Source organism: Pezoporus wallicus, unplaced genomic scaffold (assembly GCF_028554395.1).
Source record: "Pezoporus wallicus isolate ANWC-B61680 ecotype Strahan unplaced genomic scaffold, APGP_CSIRO_Pwel_v1 contig_8673, whole genome shotgun sequence".
Classification (NCBI taxonomy): domain Eukaryota; kingdom Metazoa; phylum Chordata; class Aves; order Psittaciformes; family Psittacidae; genus Pezoporus; species Pezoporus wallicus.
The window spans coordinates 2,651,296-2,675,612 of NW_026637196.1; the positions used below are offsets into that span (position 1 = coordinate 2,651,296).

The window sequence follows — 24,317 nt, forward strand, 5'->3', positions numbered from 1 at the left end:
GCGGCCGATGGGCCGCTTTAAAGGAGCCGGAGCGGCCCCGCCGGGTGGGTACGTGTCGGGCTGCGGGGCACCCTGTGTAGGGCCGCGCTCCGCGCTGTGGGGCGGCCCGAGTGGGGCCGTGGTACCGCAGGGTGAGGAGCCGGGGTGCGGGTCAGCTCTGGGGGCCCCGGAGGGACGCGTGGTTCGGGCGCTGCAGCGGGGCGGGGGTCGGTCCGTGCACGGAGCCGCCGCTCCGTGGGTCTGGGAACCGGTAGCGCTGTGTTCGGGGTGCGGTGCGGTGAGTGCTGGGTGCCCTGTGGGGGTCGGGGGAGGTGGGCTCGGAGGGGGGGATGTGATGGACATGGGGAGTCCCGTTCGGGTGGCCCCGGCACCGTGTGCCTGCACCTTCGTGTCGGGAAGCGCCCGGTGGGACGGAGCGGGCAGCGCAGCCCCGCTGGTGAGCAGGCGGAACGCTCCGTGCTCCCCGGGTGTGCGGGTGGGAGAGGGGGAACTGCCCTCGGGGCCGCAAGCTGCGGGCAGGGAGTGGAAAAGGATCGGGGAGGGAAGCGGGGCTGACAATGTCGCGTTCGATCGTCTTCTGTCGTGTGTGTGTGGTGTCCCTGCCCGCGACCTGGGGCTGGAGGAGGCTTCGGAGGGCAGCGAAAGGGAAGGAAGGAAGGAGGGAGCGCTGAAGGGGGAGCAGGGAGGCAGCCAGGACCGTGCTGTCAGCGCTTCCCGGCTCCTTCCCGGAGCCCAGCCCCAGTCACTCTGCTCTCTATGGCTCTTAAGCACTTCCCCCCGTTTTCCAGGAGGGGGGCAGAGGAGTGTGACCTGCCTGGCTACAGCCTGGTGCGAGTGAGGGCTCAGACCTGTGTTCAGGCCACCCCTTCCTCCTCCCTGCCGTGCGGAGTGGTGCTGGGCTACATGGACTCCATCCAGCTCTGCCTTCCCACTCACCCAGGGAGACTTATCCTGGTGCCTGCCCTCCCTGCCGTGCACTGCTGTCCTGAGCTGGGCCTGGCCCCTCGGCACACCTTGCAGTGCAAAGATCATCAGCGGTTGGCGCACATGGACGCGGCTCCGTGCCTCCCTGCCGCACCTTTAAGGGTGAGGAAGGTGTTTCGTGGCCTCTCACAGAGCACAAAAAAGAGCTCTGCCAAGCTGCCCCTCCTTCCTCCTGTCCGGTTACCTCCGCACAATAGACACAGTGTGTGCCTGCAGGTTCCTCGGCAAGAATTACAGTTACATGGGCAGGCACTTTATCCTTTCTGATCTCGCCTCTTCTCTTCTCCCCCCTTCCCCCGAGGGTTTGTTTTCCAGCAGGCTGAGTTCAAAAAGGGCACGAGATACTGCTGGCAAACAGTCTGGCGCTAAGCAAACCTTTCTGGTCAGAATCACATGGATTGCACCCAACTTTCCATTCACACGCAGCGCTACCTGTGAGCTCCTCTGAATGTCACAGAGGTGGAAGTACCGGCGTGGGTGAGATAGCACCTGAAGCCTGTGACAGAGGTGTGAGCTGGCTGGGGATAAACGTGCACTGACAATGACTCTAGGGGCATATCCAGTGCAGACTGCTGGAGCTGCTCTCCTTCAAGGAGGAGCTCTGGCAGACAACAATCTGAGAGCTGGCCGCCTAGGAGACTGCCAAAGACACCTTGTCTTCAGCCAAAGGTGAAGCTTGATGCACAAAGTCCTTGGGCTGCTCTCAGCAGCAGAGGCAGATAGTGCAGTTCCGGCCCTGAGTGAGAAGCTTTTTGGCTGATGTTTCCTCTTATCCCTTGCCCACAGCTTCCCTCCCACCCATTGTCTGCCCTGTCCCTCTTTCTGCACGTCTCCCTCCCACAGTGAGTGAGTTTGGAGGACAGTTTGAGTAGCATCAAGCTGCCTTTTTATGGTAAATAGGCTGTGGGGGAGCACTGTAGCAAGGGTGGTGTCTCAGAGCAGCAGCAAGCCCATGAGACCGAGAGAGACTTAAATCGCCTTGGCTCATGGTGCCAGCACTGGGAGGGCAGGAGGTGAAAGGCTGGGATGAGGGGCTAGTTTCTGTCTCCACTGTACCCAGAAACATCTCTGAGCAGCTCTTTTATTAGCCCTTACTGTCACTCTGGGTGCCAAGGGCTCGTGCTTACTGGAAATCCACTGGCTGTAACCGAGGCCAAATAGTTCCTGTGCTCTGATGACGAGGGGTGCAGGCTCAGCACTAATGGTAGGAAAAAGAAGCAAACCAAAAAAAGCAATCACTGTGCCAGCCCATCACTGGGTACAGTGCTTCAGTCCAGCTTGCTTGGCTGCCAGCGTCTCGCTCTTAGCTGAGATCTGCGAGATCACGCTGTTCCTGGGGAGCCTGATTCCAGGCAAAGCACTGCTGTGGGTCTGAGGCAGCTCATCCTAAGGAAGCCTTGCTCCAAACGTGCCTTGCAGGGTGCTGTGATACGTGAGGATGTGTTGGAGCTGGGGAGTGGGATGCAGAAGAATAGATTCACTGTAACTGATGCTCCATTCTGTGTTGGGAGGTTGGTACTTGTGGGGGAAGTGGATGTTCTCCCCAAGCATGTTTCACTGCTGTCCTTCCACTGCTGCAGGAAGGAGACTGCAGTGTAAGGTGAGGGAAGTGGCTCTTTCCAGCTGTGGTTGGAAGGGAGCAGTCCTGGTGTAGGATGCAGTGGCCTTCCTGGCTCTGTCTCCTTGGGGTATCCCTTCCTGCGCTGTTCAGCTCCCACACCATGCTGTGGCCGTCTATTTTCTTGCTTCTGGATGAGCTCAGCCAATACTTTGGGATAAATTGTGACTCACTCCAGATAACCTGTAGACAAGGCACATCCAGGGAGTATTTTAGTCCCTGACACATGAGCCCTGCCTAGAATGGAAGGCCTGAATCATTCACGGTGCTGGAGGCCAGCACCTTTCAGGAGAGCTCCAAATCTCTGTCCAAATGAGGAGACAAGGGCAATGCAGGCCCCGTGCATGGCATTGCTAGCGGTGGCAGCTTGTGCCTCTGATCTCCGACAGCCCTCCCAGGGCCTGGGAAGGCAGCAGCTGGCTGCGGATGTTGGTGGGGTAGCCCTTGAGTTCCTGAAGTGTTGCTGACAGGTCTATTGCTTGAAGCAGTAGCCTGAGGGGAAGGGAAACCCAGGTCAAACAAGGTTAAGGGGCCTTTTAATGCGTATTTTGACTTGCAGGGGTTTTGTTGCTGTTCTCTGTCGGGGTGCCCCTGCCCTTCCCGACTTAGCTGAGACTTGGCATCTCAGGAGAAAGGCTGGTTTTGGCTTCCCAGGAGGAGCAATGCACCTGGCAATGTGTGCAGAGCCCTGCTGCGGGATGGTGACCGCCTCCTGCCTCCTGATGCCTTTTCCAGAAAGCCGTTTAGAGCCCCAGGGTGTTACTTGGATAATTCCCTTCCCTGATTCATCAGCAATGTGCCTTCTCTCCTGTAACATCCCAAATCTGCCTGTGCTAAAGGCTGAGAGGGAGAGGCCGTATCTTTTAATAACCCTGTGATGCACTTGGAAAAAACTTCTGGACATGCAGTTCTCTGGTGGCTTAAGTCAATGGAAACACTCCAAGGCAGAGGTGCAGCTCGGCCCTGAAGGAGAAGCAACTGCTTTGGGGTGAGGGGTGCAGCTGCTTGTGGGTTCTCATCTCACCTTGGCTTCTCTGACCCTGCCTGGAGAAGGCAGCAGACACAGATCAGTCCCACCACGATGCAGGTCTTGCAGGTCCCTTGTGCTCAATAGCTGCTGGTGGCTCATACTCGCTAGGTATTGAGCCACTGAAGGTGAGCTCTCCACTGTGGAGGTGGTGCTCTTGCCATGTGCCCATAGGATATCTGCTTTCCTGTTGATGCTGGTAACTGTGCTGTGTGGCGCAGCTCCATGTGTGGCAGGCACATGTCTGGCTGTTCCCACTCGGAATTAGCAATGCTGAAGGTGCTTTTGCTTTTCCAGCTCTTTGCTTCTGAAACTACCCAGCCTTGTTGCTGGCAGCTTCTGCTTCCTATCCCAGGTGGGTGCCAGGGGCTTGGCTCTTACCTGCTGAGCTGCTCCCTGGAAATACAGGGCTCTAGTAACACCACAGGGAGGGTTGTGACTGCAAAAGGGATGTGTGCCAGGCAGCACACTGGTTTGTATCCTGCTTCCCCTGCTCCAGAGGTATCCATTGTTGAGGTTCTCCCCCTAGACTTCTTTCATCTGAGGTGGGAGCTGACAGATCAGGACAAGCAGAGTGTGGATGGATGGAATAGATGTCTGTTCACTGAAGTGTTCTGTAGTGTCCGTACATGTCCACCTTGTAGCCAGATACTGATGGAGACTCACAAAGCTGAAGTAATGTCAGGTTTTGTTGCTGGAGGAGTGTTTTGCTGTGCAGTGGTGGTGCTCTACTACTTCGAGTTGCTGGGTTTCACCGTTCAGGGAGCAACTCACAGGCTAAATATTGTCAATGATTTCCAGCCTTTGTTGGGATTGATGCTGTCTCCCTTGTTCCATGTTGTGCTGTACCAGGCTGACCCAGGTCTGCTGTGGCTGAAGGGCTGCAATAGAGCTGGTGCCCAGCACCCTGCATACATACTTCTCTGCTTAGGGTTTTCAAACAGGTGGGGCAGACCAGAAAGATGGTTTTGGTTGGGTTTACCTGCTTTGAAGGTCCTGTTCCTCCTGCATCTTGGAGCGATGATGTGTGGATAGAGGGGCTCTAAAGCAAAACTCCCAATTCTTTGATTCCTTTGCCCAACTTACTTGCATGGCTCTGTCCTTCTGGTTTGGGCTTTCTCTCCATAAGGAGGTGATAATCCTTGCAGCCTCCTGGGAGAAGGGATCATCCATTCCAGCCTGCATGTGCAGGCTGCAGCACAAGCTGCATGGTGGGTTTTGCCTGCCTTCTCTCTCCTCTGCCTTTATCCTTCCCCTCTCCTTGTTGTGCATCTATCTGGAGAGGCTCTCTCGACTCCCCTTTTGGGACTGCCCAGGGTATGTCACAGCACTCAGGTTACTGGACATGATAGTTAATCCCTTCATTGCCTCACGAGCTAAACACTTGCTACTGCTATCATGTTTGGGAGGGGGCCAGGGAACTTGGATCCCTGCCCCAGCTCCTTGTCCTGCTGCAGTCAGTGTGAGGACTCGTGTGTTGTGATGGACTGTGTGTGTTGCACACTGGTTGTGGCTTTGCCAGCGCTCCTGGGGACACGTGTGCAGTCCTTGCATGGCTGGGGAATGTGCTACAGTGATCTGGGAGTAGGAACATGCAGCACACATGGGCTGCCTGGGTAGCCCTGTGTTGATGCCAAGCTGTGCTTTGTAACAGGCTGGAGAAAAGGACAAACCCAAGGTGCTGGGTGCTGCTGATCTATGACATTCTTGGCTGTGCAAGGGCTCGTCCCCAGAGCTCTCTTATGCAGTAGCTCTTCATGTGACTGTCTTTTGGGTTTCAGGTGACAGCAAGCTCCCTCAAGTGCAGCTGAGATGTGCTATCTGCCCTTCACGTTGAGAATCCCTGGTTAAAGGGTGGTCCTCAGCCACCACCAGGCCCTCCCAGCTTCTCCAGCTATTCTCAGCCACCCCTGCAACATTGGCAGCCTCCAAAGGTCAGTTATCTTGCTTGTTAAATAGATGGTTTACATGTTCTTGCTCCTTTCCTGGCTTAGTGTTTCTCTTCCCAAATTGGTAAACTAGGGATAATTGCATGGCAGAAGGTCTTGATTCTGTGGGTCTCCTCTCTACTGGGTATTTGGGACCTGTGGGGAGGGTGTGCAGACAACACTGGCAGTTGTAAGCCCCTTTGGCCCAGTCCCCTGGAGGGAAAGGCCAGATTCCTTGCCTGAATCATTGGAACAAAGCGAGGTTCCATCTCCAAGGGTGTTTCAGTTGAACTTCCCTTGACCATGCAAGTCTGGATCCTTCTCCCCAATCACTACTATGGTCTATTGCTTGTTTCTAGTGTCGTGGGCAGTAGGTGGCTGGGACCTGGGCTGAGGAGCTGGGACAAGCTCCCTGGGCCAGGGGAAATGGGAGCTTGTGCTGGCATTGTTCTGCCCTGGAAGCTTCTTTTCCCTCTGTCCCTTATACTGAGTGTTTCTTGGGGGGGCACTGCTCACAGCAGCCACCTCTCTTTCTCCTCTGCCCCTCATTAGTGCAGGGCTTGGCACGCCAGCAGGAGGGGGCCTCAGCGTGGCTGCGCCTTGATCGGATTTGTCAAGGCTCCTTCCCTTTTCTTCCTGTTCATTGAAGGCTGAAACAAAGCAAACAGAAGAGAGGAATGCCAAAGAATAGGAGCGAGGGAAGAGAGGGATGCTGGAGTGACAGGCTGCCCCTGCACACACGCACCCCCCTCAGTCTCGTGGGTCAGAGCTGGAGGCAGAGCATTTCGGGAAGCGAGGCCATTCCCCTGCACTCCTGTTCCCAGCTATTCCTTGCTCCCTGTGCTGCAGCCCAGAATGCTCCTGTCCCCACTGCTCAGGTAGTTTCCCTGTTGAGCGCTGTCCCGAAGCAGTGAGGAATGGAGGCTCAGGCTCGCTGCCTCCTCCGCACAGGCACGTGGGGCTGAGCGCAGCTTGAGGGAAGCAGGGCATTGTTTGAACTGCTTTGTTTGTCATGGGCTGTGGTTAAAGGTTTCCCTCTTTACCTGTGCCAGGAAACCTTCCCCTGCCAGGAAGCCCTGAACGAGCCTGGCAGAGCTGAACATCCAGCCTGGGTGCCAGGGCAGCCAGGCACCAGCCCCTCCCCAGCCTGGAGCCAGATAAGAGCTTGAGCAGGGCTCTTCTGTGCAGACAGGTTTGTGAAGTGGAGACGAGCTTGTTCTGGAGCTTGTATTGTTTCCCAGGAGGCAGGGGAACCAAGAAGGGAGTCATGGCCAGCCAGGCAAGGCTGCCACAGGTAAAGCTTTGGCTTGATGGAGCCCCTCGCTCCCTCCTCTACCATGCCCAGGCCCTCATGCAGGTTCCCCTTCATCCCGCTATGGCTTGGACTGGGGAGGCAATAGGTTGCTCAGCACCCCTGGCATAAAGTACTTGAAGTAAAATTCATCCCTACCCGTGCCCCCCCTCCACCTTGCATATAAGCCACTAGGAATAGCCTTTAAACCGCAGCCTCTGTTTCCTTTCCTTCTTCCTCCTTGTTCTCCACCTTCTGGCAATCTCTGCCCTCTGTGGTTTAATTAGAGAGCACAGTGAAGTGCTTGGAGTCCAAAATGTACAGATTAGGAGGTTGCTGATCCTATCCCTAAATGGGTGCTCACATCCTGCCCGGTCTGCTATCCAGCTTCTTTTCACCCAGAGGAAACTCAGCCAAACTCAAGACCTCTGCCTCTCCCCTTGCTTACTGTGCAGGGGAGGGGGGATGAGGGGTGACAGGAGAGCTGTTGGGAAGGAGGGAAGTGAGCTGTGGATTTCCAGCGTTCTCAAGGTGGGTTTGTAGCTTGCACTGGCCATCTTTGCTTCCTGTGTCCTGGATGGATTTGATGCTCCAGGAGCAGCAAAGCGAGGGCTTGGTGTTCTGGTGTGGTCTTTTTTTGGAGTGCTGTCTTCCTGTTCTGATGGAAAACCCCTTTCTGTGGGAGGAAGTCACTGCTTCCTTGTGTGTGCGTTCGCATGTGTTTATATGCTGGGCGACTCGGTTCAGGGCTTGTGCCTTCCCTGTGTATACGCACCTCTCTCTGTGTTCCCAACTGTCTCTCCTGCACTCTTATTCCCAGTGTATGCCCAAGAGAGCTGTGCTGCAGCATTGCTGAAAGCACAGGGCTCCCTGCTGAGAGCAGGAGGCTGGAGCCTGGCAATGCTGTGTGAGGCTGGTCATAGCCTCATCTGTGGAGGCTTACATCCCTTTACGGGACATGCTGTCAGTGTGAAGGGGAAGGTGAAGTATTTGCTGTTCCAGATGGAGGCACCAGCAGGGAAGAGGGAGTAGAGAGGATGAGTGTGGTGGGAAGGATAAGTCTCTTCCTGGAGGTAGGAGGGAACCTTGACCCTGATGGTCACAGGATAGGCTGAGCTCCCATGCCTCTGTCCCACTCCTGGTGCAGGCTGGGTGCTGCACGGAGATTGCTGTGGATTGCAAAAGAGCTTTTGTCCTGAGCCACTCATCTGCTGCTTGGCTGAGCTGAGGGATGCTGTTACTTCCCGGCCTTTGTCCTTTGGTGTGCGAGTTCAGGGTTTAGCTCAGCAGTGTGAGAAGCCACGGGGATGAGAACACAAGGAGCAATGGGAGGGGAGAGTGCTGGGAATGGCCAGCACGAAGTTTGGCTGTTGGGAGTATTCCCCTTTCCACTGTCTGGCTTTGGGAAATGCCTCCCATATGGAATCCACTTCTCTCTTTTTTGCCCCCATCACTTGCTACTTCATTCCCAGTTTGCAAAAATGCCCCCTATGCTTGTTTGTAGTCCCTTAGGCTGGCCAGCAGCTCTTCCTCCACACTGTTGTAGGAGCCTATCTGCAAGGTAGGCTCTCTGTAGCTCAGGTGTCGCTTCAGGCCTCAGGAAATGCTCAGGGCACCCTGAGTGGACAGCACTATCACTGCCTGGGTCTCTCAGAGCCTGCCCTGAGCCATCCTCCTTTGCTATTTATAGCGCAGTTGTTCCATTCCTCTGTGGACGAGCTCTGCTTTCAGCCTTGCTTGGGCACTGAGGGCACCAGTGCCAGGAATAGCTCTGGGCAAGGAAGACATGGGAGTGGCTGCTCAAGCACAGATCCCAGTTTGGGCCAGTCCAGGCTGCATCCATGAGCTCTGGCTGTTGGTGAGCATCAGCCTCCCCTGTGGCACTGTTGGTTTTCATGCAGGGGAAGTGAGGGGATTGCCTTTCCTTGCCTGTGTGCATGCCTGGCTCCCCTGCGATCCTGAGAAGAGTTCAGTGCTGCAAGAGATGGCATCTGGAAGAGTTGCTCCAGGGTCAGGTGGAGTGAAGGACCTTGGTGTGATGTGCTTGCACTGTGGAGGACAGTTGGCATGGAAAGCCCTGCTCCTAGCGTGTCCTTCAAGCAGTGGCTTTGACCTCTTATGCATCCTGAACAGTTCCCATTAGGGCAGTTGCCTTGGGTGGTTACCCATTAGGGCGATGCCTTTTTGGTAGGGCACCAAAGAGGTCCTGCTCTTCTTCCCTCTGTGCTTGCTGGCCTCAAGGGAGTTCCAGATGAGGTCTGAAAGGAGCTTTAGCACAGAAAATACCACCACCGTCCTCAGCATGGCTGCCTGGGCAGAGCCACTCCTGCCCTTTGGCTCGTGATGCTCGCAGCTTGTCTGGAGAGCAGACCTGAACAAACAATTAATTGCTTGATTTAGTGCCCAAAATGAAAAGCTGGAGGGGAAGTAACCACAACCCAACCCAGCCAGGTTTGAGAGTCCCTTCATCTTTTCTTCTAAATGTAACACAGGTCAGCTTCCAGCAAAACAATGCAAAATGAGATTTTTTTCTGCTTGGAAAACAAAGCCTTTTGTTCCTGTCCAAAACTTGTCTGGAAGTAGCAAATAACTCTTGAGCTGTGTGCAAAGTGCAGTTTTCAATCGGTAACTATTCACCCAAAGCCACTCACCCAGCTCAGGGTGACCATGCATGCCAGGCACCTGAGGGCCTAGATCACAGCCATGTCCTTGGCACCTTCCCAGAGGTGGTGGGGAGGATGGTGTCCTGCCTCTTGTGGACTTTTCCATGCAGAGGAACTGGTCTGGAGTGGTTGGAGTCCCTCTGCCTCCTTTGCTATAATTAACCTGATTAATTTTGTATGAGGTGATGCAGCCTCCCAGCATCTGAAGGGGGCCTACAAGGATGCTGGGGAGGGACTTTTCATCAGGAACTGTAGTGATAGGACAAGGGGTGATGGTTTTAAACTTAAACAGGGGAAGCTGGGGTTGGATATAAGGAAGAAGTTCTTTACTGTGAGGGTAGTGAGACATGGGAACAGGCTCTGACCCCAGAACTGCGTCTGCCACAAGCCCACAGCAGTGGAAGCATCGGGAAATGGCAGGGTTGAACAGGTATTGATACCCGGAGCACATCCGGAGACCAGGACGCAGTGAACCTAATGGATCCAGAGCTCGCCATTAGCTGCAGCACAGGCGTCAGCAAAACTGCAGATATTAGAAACCTAACCCCAGCAAGAGGGAAGGGAGCTGGAGATCAGCCCAAATGCTCTTTCCTTTTCTGTTTCAAGAGGCAGGTGGGTCCCTGGTGGTGTTTCTGCAGAGTGCCCAGGCTTAGTCCCTCTTGTGCTGGCTGTTGGGTATGTGGAAGAGATTTGATTCAGAATGCTGCAATCTGTGTTAGTGTCAGAGCAGCTCTCCAGAGTTAGGCTTATGCTCCATCAGGCCCAGAAAAAGGCCAGTCAGCGTGAATACTTCACCTGCTGAGCATCCTCTTGGCATCACACAACCCGTAGTACAGGGAGGTAAAGCTGGAAGCAGTGTATTGAACAGCTATATCCTCCATCAGCTTATTGGGGGGGGGGGGGGTGTCTCAGCAGCACATTGGGGTGTTGGCATGTCTGGGTCCATGTCCTGGGTGTTGTGTCCAGTGTGCTGCAGCTATGATCACACAAAGCTTTCGGGATCTATCCTGCTCTTCCGCTGCTGCAGTGAGGGTCCAATGCAGCACATGCAGAGGAGTGCAGATCAGCACCCTGCTTTCTGCTGCCCTGGTGTCCCCACAGATGGCACTGACGGCTGTTGCCACCTGCATCCTTCCAGCTTCCTCTTGGTCCTAACAGGAACAAGAGCATTTAGGGACAGTGCTGCTCGCTGGGTGGCCTGAGAGCTGTGGCAAAATGCAGCTGCCCAACTTGTAAGCGTTGCAGTGTGTTTGGTAGAGTTAAACCTCCTACACAACACTTGGTCTGCTGTGGCCCTGGACTCCCACATTGCCCTGCGCAGCCCCTTCTCCATCTGGGTTGTGGACAGGGAGGCTGGCTGCAGTGCTGCTCTGCAAAGGCAGCCTGTGTCTAGCAGGACCTCGTGATTGGAGTCCCTGCCAAGAGGAGTTGCTCCCTGGTGCATTCCTGGGGTTTCAGACATGGGGAGGTAAGCAGTGAGGCATGTTCCTGTGTTCGACCCAGCCTGAACTTGCTTGTTTCCTCTGGAAACAAGGAATCTGTCTGGTGACGGAAGTCCCAGCTTCAGCCAAGCTTGAAGCTTCAACCAACACCCTTCAGTGGCTGTTAGCTCCTTTCCCCGAGTGCTGTGCTTCTGTCAGAGAGGGTGGCCTCTCAGTGTGACCTTTGCAAATAAAAAGGTGAACCCTTGGAGCAGCAGAACCATGTGTGGAGATGATCTTACAAGAGAGCTTGGTGCACGAAAATAAGCCATAACTAAGGCACAGCTGACTGCTGTCTCAGGCTGGGATTTTCTCTGTACCCTGGTGGTGTTGGGGGCAGTGGGGAGTCAGGGACATCTTTTCTTTTACAGCTCATGTGTTGGTATCCAACGCCATGGCTGCTGCTCGATCTCATCTCTAGCATACGGTGCCTGTTTTGCCACAGGTTGCTCTTTCCAGGGAAATAGGGAAGTGGAATTCTCAGTGAAGCTTTGCTTATCATGAGACTGGGGAGGCAGGGGTGGTAATCCCGAGCATGGGGTTTTAATCTGCTTTCCTGGCTGAATTCCATTCCGCCTTTCTGTACATTCCAGCAGCTGCCCTGCTCTGCACTGCCTGTGTGGCATCCGCCGGCTGGCGCAGCCCCCCTCGAGTGGCAGCGTTTCAGAGGGGGACAGGGAGGTGACTGTGTCACAGCTCAGCACCCATCTGACAAAGTGCCTTACGTGCTTTAGAGGTGATCTGCTGAAGGAGGAACCAGCCTGTCCCCTCCTTGCTCTTTGCGAGAGCAGAAGAGATTGTTCCCGGTTGCCTTTTCTCAGTTCTCTCTGTGCAGCTCTCACCACGGCTGTCAGGCCCCTTCTCGCCTCCTGCGAGCCTATGAAGCTGCTGTGTTGTGCTCCTGCTGTGCCCCAGTCTAAGCAAGTCAGCTAAACTGTTACTGCTCCAAAAATGAGACCTGGGAGAAGGATTTGAAGTTTCTGTTGCCTACAGCTAGGTGAGACAACAGGCATGGCTCTGAAATTACTCCTCCTGGCTGCCCTGCAGCTCCTTGCTGGGAAGAAGCCAGGCCACCCCGTCATGTGTAATGGGGGGTTACATGTGTCATATGTCCCTGGGGGGACACAGTCCTGCTGTGCCTCAGCATCACCTCTGTAGGCGCATATAACAAGAGATTAAGATGCCCACCCTGCCGTGGGCTTTGCTGCCAGATCTGGTGCTGTGGGAAAACAGAGCTGCTCACCTCTGTGCTTGCAGGGCTGGGGGAAACCTGCTGATTCAATGGAAAGCTCCCACTGCCAGCTCTCCCTAAACATTAACTGCTCACCTGATAGCTGCAGAGCCAGGGAGAGCGAAGGCCAGCTGAGCAGTGCTCCTAGAAAAAGCAGAGATCTTGGAGGAGCAAAGCATCAGCCCATGGACAGCCCAGGGGGGAGTCTGGGGCTGGAGTAAGAGGGGGGACCTCATTCTGGTCTGTTTGCCATGTCCCTGGTCCCTGCCAAAGCAGGTGCTGACCTGCTCATGGGAGATCGTGGGGGAGGAAGGAGAACCTGCTGCCAACAGCACTTCTGCCCTGCGCTCCTGTGCTGGGGCTGGGAGCTGGCAGTATTGGGAAAGCTCTCATCTTACTGCTGGCTGCGCTCATCTGGTGAAGCAAGGAGACTGGGCAGGGAGGCTGAGAGCTGCAGCTGCAGGGATGGGTATGGGATCATAGAATGGTTGGGGTGGAAGGGACCTTAAGAATCATCTAGTTCCAACCCAACCTTGAACACTGCCAGGGATGGGGCAGCCACAGCTTCTCTGGGCGCCTCAGTACCCTCACAGGGAAGAGCTTCTTAGTATCTCATCTCAATCTCCCTTCTGGCAGGTTAAAGCCATTCCCCTTATCCTGTTCCTACATGTCCTTATAAAAAGTTCCTCTCCACATTTCCTGTAGCCCCTTAGGCACCGGGAGCTGCTCTAAGGTCTCCCTTTAAGGAGCCTTTTCTTCTCCAGGCTGAACCAGCCCAGCTCTCTCAGCCGGTCTCCAGAGCAGAGCTGCTCCAGCCCTTGGAGCATCTTTGTGGCCCCCTCTGGACTTGCTTCAACGCTTCCATGTCCCTCTTGTGTTGTTGCCCCCAAAGCTGGATGCAGGACTGCAAGGGGGGGTCTCACCAGAGCAGAGCTGGGACAGTTGCTGTACCTCAGCTCTCAATACCCACTGCACTGCTTGCCTGTGAGCTGCTCCCAGACCTGCCCTCCACTTGCTGTGCCTTTAACATTTCACGGGGGAGGAGAGGCTATAGCTGCCTTCCTGCTTGTCATCTCCTCCCCACTGCCATAAACACCCTAAAGCAACCACCTCCACCTCTCCTGGGCTCCCCAGCAACCTACCTACTCCTGCCCCTGCCCGGGCTGGGGCTCACTGCGCCGGGGAGGGCAAAATAGGGAGGCCAGGAGAAGAGTGTGGTGAGGCAGTGGTGGTCAGCCAGAGCAGGAGCCAAAGGCCTCCCCAGGCAGTGCTGTTGGCAGGTCTGGGCTTCCCCAGGAGCATGGGTAAGCCCATAGCTCAGCTGGAGCACTTGGCTTATGCTGGATACCACGGGACAGTCCCGGACTGAGCTCCATGAGCAGGGGAGCAAAGGGAGGGTTCTTTTGGAGCTGCTGGCTCAGGAGAGCAGTGGGGCAGCCCCGGGGGTTCCCTCTCCATGCTGGGGCTATGCTGGGCAGGGAAGTGCTGCGAGTGAGTGCCTATGGTAAGCACAGCCCTGCCCGAGCGGGAGGTAGATGCCTCGCAGGGCAGGGATTTCAGCGCAGACCCAGCCTTCCCCTGCAGCTCGCGGGGTGCCTTTGCAAGCTCTGGGCTGGCGTTGCCAGGCAGGCTGGGGCTTGCTGCCGCAGCTCGCCCTTGGGTTATGGAGTGGGGGGCAATTTACATCGCATCTAAATTGCTATGCAGGCAGCTTGCATCCTAATCCCTGTGCCTGCTGCCGCGGTGGCCTCCTCCCACCACACGGTGCCTTCTCCATGCACCCTCCAGCGGGATCCCACCAAGGCTGAGGCAGGCAGAGGGCTTCTCCTGCCACTCACTCAGGGATGGAGCCTGCTGCCTTTCCCCAGCCCGGGGGCCAGGCGTGGGGGAGCTGCAGGTAGAGCCCGTCTCCACATAGTTAACATTCCCAGCCTCCCGCTCCTCCTGCTGCCATCCTGCTCGCTCCCGCTGCCCTGGGCAGGTCCGGGGAACGCTGTGCGTTTTGGGGAGCACTGCTCTTTTGGGCTATCGGGGTGCAGGTCTTTCCTTTTCAAACCTTACACTGGCATCTGCACCGTGTCCAGGTGAGGAGATGATAGTGTTTGGGGGGTGGCTGATCTCTGAGCAGCAAGGGCTGCACCCCAGCCCTGCCATACGTGCAGCCCCTCTCTGTTTTGAATAGGATCACAGGTCGGAAAAGACCTTTAAGATCATCAAGTCCAACCTTTCCCCTGGGACTTACCCACTAAACCTGCCAGCCAAGGGCTCCACTGCCTTCCATATCTCCCTCCTGGGTGTTTCTCGATGTGGACAAAGCCTCCTGCCCTGGGAAAGAAGGTTGCAGGTGCTGGGTAGGGGTAAATACTCCCGGTGCTTCTCTTATCTCAGCAAAGGGAGGGGTATTTGAGTCCTGGGAGCGGGAAGGGGGCTCGGAGGGAGGGAGGATTCCTCCCCGATTTACTTGGGGCAACTCTGTGCCCCTGGCGCTGGGGGCTCTTGAGTAGAAAGCGAATTTAATCTCTTGTTTTGTTTGTTCTTTCCTCCTCCCAAAGGGGGGCCGGTGCGGGGGGAGCTTGGGTTTGAGAGCGGGGAGGAAAGGGGGGGAAGTGTCAGATCCGAAAGGGAGGAGTAACGGGAGGACGGGAACGGCAGCCCCGGAGGGAGCGGGAGCAGCAGCGGTAGGAGGAGGAGAAGGGGAAAGGGAAAGGGAAAGGCAGGTAAGGAAATCGCCTCGTGGGTGGTAGGTGAGGAGGGGGAGAAGGCAGGGCAGGAGGGGTGAGGGTGCTGAGGGAGTGTATGGAGTCCTTGGGTGCTGAGGGGAGGACGGGAGGGTCTTTGGTAACTGGCCTGCTGCTGGTCCCCCTAAACTCCTACCCGGTAGCATGCTCACATGCAGGATTGAGGATGGAGCGCTGCTCTTTTGGTGGGGTCCCAGGGGAGCAGGAGGGGTGCTGCTGTTTGCCACCACCTTCTCCTTCTCCATGCTGAAGTCCCTTTCCCATCCCTTGGCTTCCCATTCTGCTCTGTGCTGGCTGAACCTCCCTCATCCCGCCTCTCCCCAGCCCCTCACGCTGTGAGCTCCACACAGAGTTTGGAGGATGCCCGGGAGCGGTGCGGAGCAGCCTGCGGGATGGAGCCGGGCTGGCAGCAGCGGGCAGAGACCTTGCTCATGGGGGGAAGCGTGCCTGGGCCTGGTGTGCTCCATGCGTCAGCTCCCTCTTCCCCGCCATGCCTGTGCTCTGTGGAGCGGAAAAGTGGGGAAGTGTTGGGCCCCACTGCAGGGAGCAGTGGTGCTGGAAGGATCACTTTTCCATAGGGAAAAGGGGTGCAGCCCTCCAGTGCTGTGTCTGGTGCCACGGGTGCATCCCCCAGTGTTTGAGGGTGACCATGCTCCTCTAACTGGCCTTGCAGGGCCTGTTGCTGCGTATCCTGTGCTCCTGGAGCACTTCCCATCAGGCGATCCCTATGGGGACGAGTGGTTGCACCCTGGCCCCGGGGGCTGCTCAGGGTTGTCTCCTCCCTGTCCCAGCCCCCAAGCGCGGTGGCCCCAGGGGCATCTGCACATCAATGGGCTCCAGTGGGTATGTGCAGGGGGGAGCAGACCCTAATCCGGCCCATTCATCCCGGAGGCAGCTTTTGTTGAGCCTCCAGATGTTGTGCGGAGGGCAGGGGCTGTGTGAGCGAGGTTGGTGTTGCCCTGCTTTGGGGGGGGGGGGGGGGGGGTCGTTGTCCCCCAGGGGAGGGCTCCCTATGGATGGGCTGTTCCGCGGCTGAGGCACGTTTCACTGGAGCGTGTGGGGTTTTTCCACCACACTTTGGCAGGGCAGGTGGCTGTGAATGGAGGAGGAGGAGGTGTTGGGCCTGCGGCAGAGCTGGGCTCGGGAGTTCCCCCTGGAAGGAGCCAGGATCCACCCCGGGACCGGCCACCCAGTATGAGGGGGACCCTTCAGCACAGCCTCCCTGCTCCCCTGGGAGCCCTTCACCCTTTCCCCTTTGCAGGCAGCAAGGAGCAGAGCTGAATGAAATCACTTAGAGGACTCCGAGTGTTTGAGGTCCCCCCTAGGGCTCTATAGCCGTGGCAAGGTGGTGTGGAAGCCCGGGTGGTCCAGATGCCCCAGCACAATGCAGGAGGGTGCTAGCCAGGAGAACCTGTTGCTGGAGAGGTGAAAGGCATCTCTCAGCACCGGAGATGGGGAATGTGCTGCTGGGAGATATGGAGGCACCTTTGGGGCTGCTGGTGACCCCACTCTCTGCTCCCCTTGTCCCTCGCAGGCTCTAGGATGCTGGGGCCAGCCGGGCTGGCGCTGCCCACCTGATCCTCGCTGCTGTGTCCCACCGGCGCACCATGTTTCGCTCCTGGCGCATGAAGCTGAAGGTGCTGCTCGCCACGGTGACCCTGGCCATCCTCCTCTGCTGGCTCTACCTCTTCATGGGCAGCCTCGAATGTGAGTGGGACCAGCTCTCCTTCCTCAGAGCAAGGGACAGTCCGTGACAGAGGGTAGCGGGGGCCTTGGAGCAGTTGCTGTGTGGCTGTGCAAGTTGCTGTGGGTGTATCTGAGCTCTGCATTCCCATGGCATCCCTGGGGATCAGAGCTGCGCACGTGTGGGGTGTGTGGGGACCTCTCCACTGGGGCTCACGTTATCCCTCCCTGCCGAGCTCTGTGCCCATCACATGCCCCGTGTCCCCTCCGCAGACGGCCGGTTCCTGCTGCTGCCGCCCTGCCTGAGCGAGCAGCCGGGCCGGGACGTGGAACGGGAGGCGCTGGCATCACGGGTGCGCCGGGTGGAGGAGGAGAACCAGCAGCTCCGCCTGCAGCTCAGCCAGGCCCAGGCGGAGGGCAGCGATGGCAGCCCGCAGTGGGGGGCCTCCGCCGAGGATGGGGACACCCCCGGGGCTGACAGGAGCAACCGCACGGCCTGCCCCAAGCAGCGGACGGTGCACAAGTGTGAGGTGGGTGATGGCACCAGCGGTGCATAGGGGATGTCGGGTGGGAGGCTGGGACCTTGGCTGACTGTGGATGTGAACCCACTTGGCACTGCTCACACTGTGCTCTGGCCATGCTGGGGGCTCATCCGGCCCTCCATGGTGCTCAGTAGGCCACAGTCGGTGGGCGAGGGTGTCTTGCTTTTCCAGGGGGGGAGGCTGGGCAGACAGATCCTTAGTCCCCTCTTCTGAGCCAAAGGATTCCCACCTCTGTCTGGAGCTCCTTCCCCAGGGTGAGGGTTGGGTTATGGAGTCTCTCCCCATAGGGAATTGCTGACGGGGCCCCTGCAAGGTGGGAAGTATCCAGGCTCAAAAAGGCACCGTTTGTCTCTGGGCAGCTCCTGCACATCGCGATCGTGTGCGCCGGGCACAATGCGAGCCGGGATGTGGTCACCCTGGTGAAATCTGTGCTCTTCCACAGGTAATGGGAAGTGCTGTGCCAAAGGTCTGGCTTGGGGTTCCCAGATGAGCTGCTGCAGGGGGGCAGTGCTGCAGGAGAGGGGCTCTTCCCCCTGTGCCACTGCTTAGAGAACCAGAGGGGGATTTCTTTCCCCATCTGCCCCCTCAGCTGATGTCTCCCTTGGCAGTGGAGGGAGGGATGGGGCCCATGGGGACCGTGGCTGGTGCTGAGCGCTGCTGCGCTTTGCCCTCGGCAGGAAAAACCCTCTCCACTTTCACTTCATCACGGACTCGGTGGCTCATCGGATCCTCCAGACGCTCTTCCAGTCCTGGATGGTGCCCTCTGTCCATGTCAGCTTCTACAACGCCGACGACTTGAAGGCAGGCTCTCGTTCCCCCTTCGCCCTGTCCCAGCCTAGTGCTCAGAGGGCCGAGGGGAGCAGGACGGAGGGTTATTAACTCTTCCTGCTGGTCCCTTGCTTATCTGCTCCCCTTTCTGGGCTTGTTGCTGGTCCAGCTGAGAAGGGGGTACAGAGCTGATGCTGGAGGGGTGGCTCTGTGGTGGAGCTGGGTTCCCCACTGAGCGTTAAAACACTGGGGTTCAGATGGGAGTTCTGGTGTCTCGAGGAAGGGCCGAGCAAGGGTGAGAGCAAAGGAAAAGGGGACGCAGTCTGCAGGCACCTGGAGGCTGCCAGTGGTGCCCCTGGAGATGCTCCAGGCTGGGCTGGCAACACAGGTTCCTTGTGCCCCTCTGCTGGTCACTGCACGGGGTGCTGGGCACACACAGCCATCCTGCCCGGGCAGGGGAAGGGCATGAACATACCCAGCCCTGAGGCCGTGTCACCTTGCAGCCGGAGGTGTCCTGGATCCCCAACAAGCACTACTCCGGCATCTACGGGCTGATGAAGCTGACGCTTACCAAGGCACTGCCCTCCAACCTCTCCAAGGTCATCGTCTTGGACACCGACATCACCTTCGCCACTGACATTGCTGAGCTCTGGGCTGTCTTCGGGAAGTTTTCTGGTGAGGACAGGGCCCTGGGTGCTGGCCCCCCATCTGCCACAGCACCGGCGCAGTGGGTTTGCCTGGGCCCTCCGAACCTACAGCAAGACAGCATCACGTCCCTCTGTTTCCTCAGACAAGCAGGTCATTGGGCTGGTGGAGAACCAAAGCGACTGGTACTTGGGCAACCTGTGGAAAAACCACAAACCGTGGCCAGCCCTGGGCCGTGGCTTCAACACGGGTGAGTGTGGCTGCCGGGGTGGGGTGGTCGCATCCAGCTGAGGCAGCGCTTGGCACGTGGAGGATGGAAAGGCTGAAGTGAGGCAGGAGAGTGCTGGACATGCCCCAGGGGCTGAGGGCATGCGGGCTGCTGTGCCGGGTGCTCCTCGGTGACCCAGCACCCTCCTCCCTGGCACCCAGGGGTGATCCTGCTCCTGCTCGACCGCCTGCGTCGTCTGGGCTGGGAGCAGATGTGGCGGCTGACGGCGGAGCGGGAGCTCATGAGCATGCTCTCCACATCACTGGCTGACCAGGTAATGGTCCTTCCTCTGGGGTGGTTGGCCCCACTGCGTTCCCACTGCTGGCACGGTGGGGGGAGCCGTGCTGCCTTCCTCACCCCCCTGTGCCATTCTCCCTCCTAGGACATCTTTAACGCGGTGATCAAGCAGGACCCGTCCCTGGTGTACCGGCTGCCCTGCTTCTGGAACGTGCAGCTCTCTGATCACACCCGCTCGGAGCAGTGCTACACCGAGCTCTCGGATCTCAAGGTGTGTGGGTTTCCTGGCGAGGGTCTGAAGGACAGCGCAGGCACTGGGATGGGGTCTTGGGGCGCGCTGGGTGCTGCTCACTCCCCCTCCCTGTGCTGACACCGCTGCCCTCAGGTGATCCACTGGAACTCGCCCAAGAAGCTGCGGGTGAAGAACAAGCACGTGGAGTTCTTCCGCAACCTCTACCTGACCTTCCTGGAGTACGACGGGAACCTGCTGCGCAGGGAGCTCTTCGGCTGCGCCAGCCTGCCCAGCGCACCCAGCCACCAGGTGAGGCGGTGGCAGCTCTGCCCCCCCAGCCCCACTGCATGGGGTGGGCACAGACCCCACGCAGCCGCCCCAGCTCTCCGTGGGGCTGCGGATCCCCCTCACCTTCATGGCGTTGCAGCTGCAGCAGGCGCTGGAGGAGCTGGATGAGGATGATCCCTGCTATGATTTCCGGCAGCAGTACCTCACGCAGCACCGCGTCCACCTCTTCTTCCTGCAGTACGATTTCCTGGCCCTTCTCAACCCCACCGATGTCACCCTCGTGGCACAGCTCTCCATGGACAGGTACTTGCTGGTGGGACCTCAGGTCCTGCCTCCGCTTCTCTGGGGAGGTTCGACACGTTGGGAGCTACCAAGGGTCTCCAAACATAGGTTCCGCACCCTCAACACCCTGAGCTGGGAGCAGCAACGCCTCCCGCTCTCCCCTGCACTGTCTGGCATGGGTCTCACTGGCAGACACCCAGTCTGCCCCAGGAGACACAGGGCAGTGCCCTCTGCTTCGCAGGTTACAGATGCTGGAGGCCATCTGCAAGCACTGGGCCGGCCCCATCAGCCTGGCGCTGTACATGTCGGACGCGGAGGCTCAGCAGTTCCTGCGCTATGCCCAGGCCTCGGAGGTGCTGAGCGCCCGCCGCAACGTCGCCTACCACATCGTGTACAAGGAGGGGCAGTTCTACCCCATCAACCTCCTGCGCAACGTGGCCTTGGCCAACGCGCAGACGCCGTACGTCTTCCTCACCGACATCGACTTCCTGCCTATGTATGGCCTCTACGAATACCTCAGGTAAGGCTTTCTCTGGATGGCTCTCGCGTGGGCTCCCCAAGCACCAGGAATTGCCCTGAGCAGCAGTTCTCAGCATGCAGAAACTGTTTCCTTTGTGTTCAGCCTTGGGATCCTGCCCATGCTTTCATGAGACATCAGTGGATGAAGGAGCTGTAGCTGTGAGGGCTGCCCTGTTCCTCCTGCCTTACGCTACAGAGTGTTCAAACCCATTAATGCTCTCCTAGAGCAGTGGGCAGGCTAGAGGGGCTGCAGAAAGGGGTTTGTGACCATGACTCACAGCCAGGGAGACCTCACACCCTTCCTATTGCCATCGTAGGAACTCCATCCAGCAGCTGGAGCTGCCCCAGAGGAAGGCAGCTCTCATCGTGCCAGCGTTTGAGACCCTGCACTACCGCTTAACCTTCCCCAAATCCAAAGCAGAGCTGCTTTCCATGCTGGACATGGGCTCCCTCTACACCTTCAGGTAGGGACCGGAGCTGTTCTGCTGTTCTTCGGGGCTGTCACACGCAGTAGAAGGCACTTTTGTACCCTTATGCCTGTGGGGCAGCTGGCTCAGAGGCTCCTCTGCCTGTCCCTCATTCCCGTCTCCCCCCCACAGGTACCACGTGTGGCCAAAAGGCCATGCCCCAACGGACTATGCCAAGTGGCGGACGGCCACGGTGCCGTACCGCGTGGCGTGGCAGCCGGACTTCGAGCCTTACGTTGTAGTGAGGCGAGACTGCCCCAAGTACGACCAGAGGTTCGTGGGCTTCGGCTGGAACAAGGTGTCGCACATCATGGAGCTGGATGCGCAGGTGGGGGACGCTGGGTGTTGCGGGGGGCAGAGACGTGTTGGTGCCACCAACCCGATGCTGACCCCGTGCTCTGCCCCCAGGAGTATGAGCTGCTGGTGCTGCCCAACGCCTTCATGATCCACATGCCCCACGCCCCCAGCTTCGACATCTCCAAGTTCCGCCTGAGCGCAGGGTACCGGAGCTGCCTCCAGACCCTGCGGGAGGAGTTCCACCAGGACCTGTCACGGCGCTATGGGGCTGCCGCGCTCAAATACCTCACTGCTGAGCGGAGCCTGTGATGCCTGGGGACGGGGGGCATGGGGTGACAGCAGCATGCTGGAGATGAGAAGGTGCCAGGATTCCCTCTGCCCCTGCTCACCGCGGGAACCAAGCCGCTGCACAGCCTCTTCAGCCCAGCAAAGGGGTGCCTGCAGATGAGATGGAAGATGCCAGCTGTGGGAACAGGCAGTGCCTGCAGGTCACGCTGCTGCAGTGTATCCAAGGGTTTTGGAGCAGCAGAAGGAACCTCCCCATGCCAGGGACCAGGGGAGCAATGGGTGTCCTCCCTCCGCTGTTGTAGCAGATGTGGATTCCCCAGCCTTCCTTAGCTCACCTCACCTTGGGGCCTGGGAGCTTTACCTTACCCTGCGCTGCCTCTGGTCTGTGGTTCCAGGTCCCAATCCCCTTCCAGGTCTCCCACCCCTCCAGGGCTTTGATAAGGGGGAGACAAGGTTGTAGAGCATCATTTTGCATCCTTTGTGGAGCAGGCTCAGAGGTGAGGCACTGGCACAGGGTGCCCAGAGAAGCTGTGGCTGCCCCATCCCTGGCAGTGCTCAAGGCCAGGTTGGACGGGGCTTGGAGCAACCTGCTCTAGTGGAAGGTGTCCCTGCCCGTGGCAGGGGTTGGAACTGGATGAGCTTTAAGGTCCCTTCAACCCAAACTATTGTAGGATTGTGAAGCCTCCCAGATCCCTGGGAGGTGGGGCCAGTGAGAACCAGGAATTGTGGTGACTGGGTTCACGCCTGGATCGAGGCTGGCTGGTTAACAGGGCTAAGTAGTGTTATTCCCATCTGAATGGATGCAGACAGTGGGGCTGGCCCAGCGCTGATGGTGTGGGAGTCACACAGGGCAGGATGAGCTCTTCGCTGTCCCAGCAGTGGCTGCCAGTGCCCCGCGGGGCAGGGCTGTGAGCCAGCCTCATGGGCCAGCTCACATTGGAGACATCCCCGGCAGGGCCTCCCCTGCTCCTCCCCAGCTCTGGGCAGTGCAGACGATGCCGTCGACAATCAGGGATGTGGCTGACACTGGACACGACCGTGGCGGATCCCCGTGCCGGGGGCACTGCTCACCTCTGTCACACACTGGAGCACAGAGGATGCGTCGCTTTCCTCACGCTATTTAAATTATTCAGTACTTTCCTCCTCAGAATGAACTGATTCGGGGTGCCCGGGGGGGGGTTTAATCCTTTCTTCCTCCTGGATGATTCTGCCGGTGGCCCTGGAGGCTCTCCAGGCCCGTTGCTGCTGCAGTCTCTGCTCTTCTCTCCTTAGCGTTGCTCTGGGCTGCAGGAGCCAGCTCTGTGCAGGGGTGAGGATTTCCGTCCGCAGCGGGAGCCGTACCCAGGCTGTGGGAAGGGCACAAGCGCCTCTTGCTGAGTCTCTCTTTTTAATTTAATTTTTAAATTAAAGCTTTTTTATTCTTTTTCACATCCCTGTTGGAGCCGCCTGGTTATTCCGTCCTAATGCTGGGAGCCTGCGTGAGTGCCCCAGAGGGAAGGCAGCAGGAGGAGAGCAATGCAGCTGAGGCAGAGCATCCCTGGGCTCACTCTGCCTGGTGTGTTTGAAGCCTTTTCCCTTTCTGGCTGGCACCTCATGGCTGAGGCAGGTGTCACTTTAATCACACCCAAGTACAACAGATGTGGGTCCCTCCTGTGGTGCTGTGGCTCATCCCCAATACCACTGTGCCGAGCAGGACCTTCCGCTTGCCCACCAATGGGGACCGGCACCCAGCTCCATCTACAGTGCAGGCAGCAGGACCAAGCCAGGGCTCACACACTGCAAGACTTGGGAAGCAAAACTGGCTCTCACACGAGCCGCCAGCCTCACATCTGCAGGGAGGAGGAGAAGGGTGGTGTGCCAGGAACGAGTTGTTGAGGCTTTATTTGGGAGACATTGCTCACCAGTGAGGCCGGGTGCAGCTCCACCCGAGCAGCCCATAGCAGACAGCTTTTGTTGAGCACAGCCAACGCTCACCAGAATGGCTTTGCTTCTGCACTGAGCACCCAGGCAGGTTTAGATCAGCTCTAGATGGTACCTGAGCCTGCTCACTGCTGGAGACACAGCGCTGGGATGGAGCTGGTGTTTCTTCGGTGGTTGGTGGGTACAGAACCGCTGTCTCTGTGGGTGCTCTGGAAGGGGCACTGCTGTGCCTGCAGCAGCAGGGCTGGGTGCCATCGTTTTCACCTAATCCTTGCCAGCCTGCGCCGTCCTGAGCCCAAAACAAGGATTCAGGTACCCGGAGCAGACCCCACTCAGTGTCGGTCTCCATGTGCCCTCTGCCGGGCGGCATCAGCGGGAGACAACCACTGGGTCAGGTTTTCTTTACCCACTGATGTTCTTAACCCAGCACAGCCCCTGCTCGAGCTGAATTCATTTCTACTAACGCAGCACCCTTCTTCTTGCGCAGAGAGCAAGGCTGGAGCCAGAGGTGCCGCAGCCATTGCACAGAGCCACGCTCTGCAATGTCCCACGGGCACCACCGCCTGTGCCCCTGTCCCTGCTGTCCCCGCCTGGTACATAGAGCTGAGGAGACGAGAGGTTTGATTGTGATTTATTTAGTAAAATGTGAAAATAAATAAATACAAATTGATCAGATGCTCTGTCCCCCATCCCCCCCAATTTAGTTTACTAAAATCTAAACACATCTGTACCAAACCTGAAACCACAAGGGACCCGAAGGCAGCAAAGAGACTGCGGAGCACTGTGAGCATCAGGCTATTAACAATAGAGATAGAACCCCCAAACCAGCTCACGAGTGTGCTCATGGTGTGAGTCTGTGACAGCACAGCAGCACCAGCCAGACAGGGTATTTTACACCATGGCTCTTGGAGCACCAGGCC

At 57.9% G+C, this 24,317-nt stretch overlaps 2 protein-coding genes across 2 annotated transcripts in view; one reads left to right on the forward strand and one right to left on the reverse strand.

Moving 5' to 3' along the window:
* The window catches only part of PEX16 (peroxisomal biogenesis factor 16), a gene marked incomplete at its 5' end in the record, with an annotated part of 167,329 nt that overhangs the window by 6,103 nt on the left and 136,909 nt on the right, over window positions 1–24,317 (reverse strand). The window lies entirely within an intron of this gene.
* Window positions 114–22,352, forward strand: LARGE2 (LARGE xylosyl- and glucuronyltransferase 2). The gene is made up of 16 exons (XM_057404034.1): window positions 114–131; window positions 5,411–5,563; window positions 16,496–16,668; window positions 16,918–17,174; window positions 17,546–17,628; window positions 17,864–17,987; window positions 18,458–18,629; window positions 18,745–18,849; window positions 19,029–19,141; window positions 19,250–19,375; window positions 19,490–19,645; window positions 19,764–19,927; window positions 20,148–20,426; window positions 20,743–20,889; window positions 21,025–21,220; window positions 21,301–22,352. Exons 3-16 carry the CDS (start codon window positions 16,569–16,571, stop codon window positions 21,496–21,498), a joined length of 2,220 nt encoding a protein of 739 aa, XP_057260017.1. The 5' UTR covers window positions 114–131; window positions 5,411–5,563; window positions 16,496–16,568; the 3' UTR covers window positions 21,499–22,352.

What these genes read in the sequence shown, in the direction of transcription:
- LARGE2 (XM_057404034.1), top strand. Translation starts at nt 16,569, where the DNA reads ATGTTTCGCTCCTGGCGCATGAAGCTGAAGGTGCTGCTCGCCACGGTG. An exon ending in AAATCTGTGCTCTTCCACAG is followed by an intron (nt 17,629 to 17,863) that starts GTAATGGGAAGT and finishes TGCCCTCGGCAG; the next exon opens with GAAAAACCCTCTCCACTTTC. An exon ending in CCGAGCTCTCGGATCTCAAG is followed by an intron (nt 19,376 to 19,489) that starts GTGTGTGGGTTT and finishes CGCTGCCCTCAG; the next exon opens with GTGATCCACTGGAACTCGCC.